This window comes from Corvus brachyrhynchos, unplaced genomic scaffold (assembly GCF_000691975.1).
Source record: "Corvus brachyrhynchos isolate BGI_N302 unplaced genomic scaffold, ASM69197v1 scaffold95, whole genome shotgun sequence".
In the NCBI taxonomy this organism is placed as follows: domain Eukaryota; kingdom Metazoa; phylum Chordata; class Aves; order Passeriformes; family Corvidae; genus Corvus; species Corvus brachyrhynchos.
Window position 1 is genome coordinate 1,673,368 of NW_008238347.1, and position 5,579 is coordinate 1,678,946.

The 5,579-nt window shown below is 46.4% G+C and overlaps 1 protein-coding gene across 2 annotated transcripts in view; it reads left to right on the forward strand.

Annotated features, from left to right (window-relative positions):
• Positions 1-214: 214 nt before the first annotated feature.
• LOC103616308 (cullin-associated NEDD8-dissociated protein 1) overlaps positions 215-5,579 on the forward strand; it is a 13,571-nt gene continuing 8,206 nt past the window's right edge. Inside the window, exons 1-5 of one of the 2 annotated variants that reach the window (XM_017735245.1) lie at positions 2,175-2,262; positions 2,917-2,987; positions 3,502-3,656; positions 4,069-4,192; positions 4,832-5,088. In XM_017735245.1, coding sequence (XP_017590734.1) covers positions 2,947-2,987; positions 3,502-3,656; positions 4,069-4,192; positions 4,832-5,088 — 577 coding nt within the window. In that variant the 5' untranslated portion in view covers positions 2,175-2,262; positions 2,917-2,946. Of the gene's footprint in view, positions 2,263-2,916; positions 2,988-3,501; positions 3,657-4,068; positions 4,193-4,831; positions 5,089-5,579 lie in introns of both variants that reach the window. The other variant, XM_008634460.2, reaches the window with a different exon arrangement.

Below are 5,579 nucleotides of genomic sequence, written 5' to 3' on the forward strand. Positions count from 1 at the left end.
GCCGCGGGGCACGGGAGGGCCCCTGCGGGCGCCAGCCGCCCGCGATGGGCGCCTCGGGGCCCTGGGAAGAGGGGGCTGCCCAGAGAGGGGCCCCTTCCCACCGGGGGTCCCTCCGCGCCAGGAGCGGGTGTGCAGGAGCCCTGAGATTTGGATCAGTTCTACTGACACGGTTTCAAGCCGACTGTGTCCTAGCTGAGGAGGGGGGAAGGTAGAGAAGCCAGCGGTGTCCCCCTCCTTGCCTAGATTGCTGCTTGATGAAAGTGGAACGGGAATAAGAGTCTTGACTGCTGGACTTCAAGTTGTTATTTTTTTTGTGAATGAAGAACATCGTAGCAGAAATGCTTCTAATTTGTTTTGATAATTTGTGAGATAGTCAGTGCATTAAAAGGGAGTAGAGTCCCATGTCCCGGGGTGATGGATGCTGCACATACTGGCTCTGCTCAGGCTGCTTTGAGAACTTTTTCTGTGTGGTGGGGGAATGTGCCTCTCTAACAGGACTGAGATGCTTTTATTTCTTTGTTTATGTCGGCAGAAAGTTGGCGTCCTTTTAGGGTTAGGCAGGTGGCTCGATGTGTAAGGCAGTCTATAAAAAGTAATTAAAACTGACATGTATGAAAGGTTTCACTCCTGAGCATATTGTTCTCTCAGTACCAACCTGGAAGGTAATGTTTGGGCCAGACTTGGTATTTTGAGGTCTAAGAGAGGGTTTAGTAATAGCTTAAAAGTAGATTGATTTTTGTAGAAGCTGGTGATGTTCTCAGATGTCAAAATGGGTATTTTATAAAGAAGTCAGTGATGGAGTAGTTGTACAAACAGTTTGTTCAAAGAATTTACAGTTAACACTCCAAACTAGATGTGCCCAACACATGTCATGTCACAGAGATATTGCAGGGCCATTTCCTCCCAGCACACGGCCAAACGTGACCAGTTAAAGGACCAAGTTTCTCTTGCTCCCCCCTCACAGATGGATCTGTTTGTGAGATCCCAAGGTCCTGGGGCAGGATGGCAGCAGGCAGCAAATCCAAAGCTGGATGTGTTGCCGCAGAAGGCTCTGTTCAGCCTGTGGCCATAATTGGTCATGCTGGTTCAACACAGACATTGAACTGCAGAGTGCAGCTGAAGAGCTCTTGTAGAATCAGAAATAGATTGCACGTTAACATCTTAGGGCACATTACTGCTGTTTTCTCACTCTGGATTTCGGGCTGGCTATGGAACACCACAGCAGTCCCTTGTTCCAGATGTACCTCACTGCTGCTCAGGAATGGGCTTGCAGATTGAACGATGACCTGTACATGAGAGATCTCATGTGCTGAATGAGTGACATCAGAGCCTAATTTAAAAAGGAGCTGTCATTTGGTAACAAGAGAGAAGGACTTTGTGGTTCCTGTTAGACATCCATTCTGTGCAGGGCTAACATTAGAAAGCAGCTAATACACGATAGCCACATTGAGGTTTCTTAGAACCTCAGACTCCTATACCAGCACCTTTTGCACTTCCTGCTCCCAGGAAAACAGATTCCAGAATTTCTCAATATCCATTTTGTCCCTGTTAGAAAACTGACTGTCAGTTGGGTCTTTGTTTTTCTTTCTAATCTGGAGTGATAAATATTTGATTTTTTTTTCTCACGGCAATCTAAATAAAGCCTAGTGCACTTCTGAGGTGTAGTTTGCATAGAGTCATGACTTTATTTTTCATTTTTGAAAGTGATAGGCCTTGTCCATGTGTGGAGTCATACTATCAGTGCTAGGTTAGCCAGAAAGAACAGAGCTAGGTGCATCCTTAGACCCCAGACTGCTTTTCCTAGGCCAGGCAATTGGTGAAAAAACTTATCATTATTTTTTTCTGGTATAGTTAACCATCTTCATTTAGTTGCTGAGAAAAAATACACATGCTAAGTGCCACTTTTAGAGTTTTTGTTTACCTGACCCCTGTTAGGTAGTTATCTGCTTGTAAGACAGTAGTGATTTTCCTTTTTCTTCAGGACAGTGTTGTACGTTACTTTTCGGTAGTGTGTTTTCATACAAGCACCAATTGCCAAGTTCTGTCCCAGGTGATGCAAAGGTGATGCATTTGTGTCTGTACATCAGCCAATCCACTTTTTACCCTGTGTCCTTTCAGGTTTATGGCCACCAATGACCTGATGATGGAACTGCAGAAAGATTCAATAAAGCTAGATGAAGACAGTGAGAAAAAAGTTGTGAAAATGCTTTTGAAATTGCTGGAGGACAAAAATGGGGAAGTACAGAACCTTGCTGTCAAATGGTAAGAGCCTGGACAGTAATAGCCATGTTCCCTGGCACTAGTAAAGCCATCACAGACTGCAGAGTGTGTGAAAGTGGAGCCTGGCCCTTGACACTTCCCTCAAACCTCCTTTGCAAGGGAGTTTGCCCTCTCTTGCCAGGCACTGCACTTTTTTTCTTTGTAGGCGCTCACAAGGGGTGAGCACACAGATACCTTTGTAGCAGCAAGAGATGATTTTGGAAGTACTTCAGTGTTGCTGTTACAAACATGCTTACCACATGGAAAGCACATCCCTAAGATTTTATTTCTTCAGGGAGAAGCACAATTTAAAATTTTGGTCATCGAGCTCTTGGCCTCTCTCAGGCTTTGAAATCCAGTGCTGAATTTCTCCATGGTTCTGTCTTTGACAGCAGTGGTACTAAACATGTACAGACCTTATGGTGTTTTAATTTCAGGTCCAAATCCTTTTCTTCAAGGGCGTTTTCATTGAACTTTATAATGCACTTGGATTTTTCCCTGCCTTGGTTCTGAGTGCAGCCTGTGCTGTTGCTTTGTCTTTGACCATTCCCATATTTTTTTAATCCAAATGAACAAAAGCAGAAAGTTCCTCTATTCGTGAATCCTCTGATAAAGGGATCCTGCTGCTGACATGTTCTTTCCCATCTCTTTCCTCAGCATGGCTAAGTGGGAGTGTTCAGTCTAGAAATGCCATTGAATGGCTCAGTTCACCCCAGGGCTCCAGAAAGGTGGGCCATTTAAAGACAACTTTGGGTTCCTCTATTTTTTCCTGCTGTGGATCCTGTTCATATTCCCTTCTTTTCAACCACATGCTGCTTCTATCTCTGTTCTTTCCCCATTATCTTTGGCCCTTTCTTTTTGATTCCCACTGTCCTGACTTTTTTTGGCCCTGCTCCTGTCTTTGCCTGCTTTGGGTTGGTTTATTCTGGGTTTTAAAGCAAAACAGTTGGGCACTGAGCAGAGGACCAACTTCTTAACTTCTTTGCCTGTTTATCTCTGGTTGTATCTGCAGTAACTCCATACTTACTGCAATCTCTCATCCATCCAGAGTGTGATAATGAGGAGGCCTCAAAATGGAACCAGGAGTATTTCCTTTATGTGCTTAAGGAGGTGCTTAGAGCGGAATGTCAGCCTTTCCCAGATAGGTGGCCAGGATCTCTAGGAAGGAGCAATGTGATGGTTTGAAGTTGGATTGGGCAGTTGGATTAGGCCCTTTATCCTGACTGGCTTCTCCTCCCACAGCCTGGGCCCACTGGTTGGCAAAGTGAAGGAGTACCAGGTGGAGACCATCGTGGATACGCTCTGTACGAACATGCTGTCAGACAAGGAGCAGCTGCGAGATATCTCCAGCATCGGCCTCAAAACAGTTATTTCTGAGCTGCCACCAGCCTCCACAGGTACACTGTCTGTCCCCATTTGTCACTGAGGAACAGGGAGTCCCAGCCTTTGGCAAATGGGGGAAAATGCAGAGTTCAGAGCCTAAAAGTTACCAATTCTTTACTCACCTGCCAGAGGACAATTAGTGAAATCAGGAGGAGAGACGGTAGAGCTGAGATACCAGTGTGATGAAAGATGGAATGAAATGAAAACTTGAGCTATATTTTGAACTGTGTATCCCAAAAGTGCATCAGCTTTTCAGGGGATGCCTGAGGCTCCCAGCAATAGGATTTTCCTCTGCAGCCATCTCATGAATCTGTCCTGATTAGATCTCCCAGTGGTGATTTCTTTTTTCAAAAAGGGAAAGAATGGTTCCTAGCAGCAAAAAGACTCCTTGTTAACTGACAGCAGGGAAAAATATCTCTCTTGCAGGTTGTACCATGACAGCAAATGTGTGCAAAAAGATCACAGCCCAGCTGACAGGAGCCATTGGCAAGCAGGAGGATGTGTCCGTGCAGCTGGAAGCTCTTGACATCCTGTCAGATATGCTGAGCAGGTACCAGAGGATTTCCTTCTGGCAGCTGTGCATGGCAGGGGGCTGCAGGGATGTGTCTGCCTTTGATTTCTTTACTTCCCTAATCCTATTACTGGGACTTAAAAACACAGGATTTGGTTGGCTGCTCCTAGGGAATATCTGAGTAGAGCAGGTCCCAGCAGGGATGAGAGATAACATGTCAAGCCTTTCTGTGCTTGGGAATGGCCATGCCTCTGGTGATGGATCCCACAGAAGCTTAGCTCACACAAACATGGAAGGGTGAGGGCAAAGCAGGGAGGTTTTTTTTAGCCTATGAGCCCATCACATATACTTTTTTTCTTTTCCTGGCTGCCTCTTGTTGCATAAGTCAGAGTGACAGTGTCATATGTCATCTGCATGCAAGAAATTATTAGCACACCCTTGGGTCATCCAGAAGGACACAGTCAAAAACTCCTCCATGATGGAGACAAATAACTTCTCCCTGTGTTTTACAGACCAAGTCAGTGTTCAGACCAAAATGACAAACCCACCCTTCTCCTCCCCCTCCCCATAATGCACATGAAGTCTCCATAGCTGAAGGATTTTTAGATTTGTTGCTGCCAAGAGGGCTTTTTTCTGAGCTTTTGGCTTTCACCTTCTGCCTTGTTCTGTTCACTGCAGGTTGGGAGGAACACTCTACTCGTTCCACTCCTCCATCCTGACCTGCCTGCTGCCCCAGCTGACGAGCCCCAGGCTGGCAGTACGTAAACGGGCCATCGTTGCCTTGGGGCACCTGGTCTTGACCTGCAGTGGAAACATCTTCTCAGAGCTTACAGAGCATCTGCTGGCGGAGCTGAAGAGGAACGAGTCTACGTCGACCACCAGGACGTACATTCAGTGTGTGGCTGGCATCAGCAGGCAGGCTGGGCACCGCATAGGTAGAATGAGTAGCTTGAAATGATGCTGGGAAATGTACATGCATTTTAGAGCAGCTCCTCTTAGTGGTCACTGTTGTTAATGTATTAGTGACTTGTGCTTGTGATCCCCTCTGTGGTTCTGGCCTGGTTCTCTGATCTCCACTTGGAAGGGAGGAAACACCAGAGTATCTCTCTGGCTGCCCTTTGCTAGTGACTTCTCCTCAAGATCTTGCAGCACTTCCCTGGTTTGAGTTAACACCTCTATGATCTAGGTCAGTGGATTCACCCCCTTTTAAAGGACAGGAGAAGTGCATGGCAGCATATTGTATTACTTGTCTTAAAGACCTCCCAGAGTTGAGATCAGATCCTGAGAGATCTCTAATCAGAGCTCTTCCTGTGACTGAAATGCCAACGAGGGGCTGCAAACAGGGAGCAGGGATTGGCTGCTGAAAACCAGCACAGCTGGTTTTGGTGGGCTGCTGGCTCCTTGCCCATGAGGTCGGGGCAGGAAT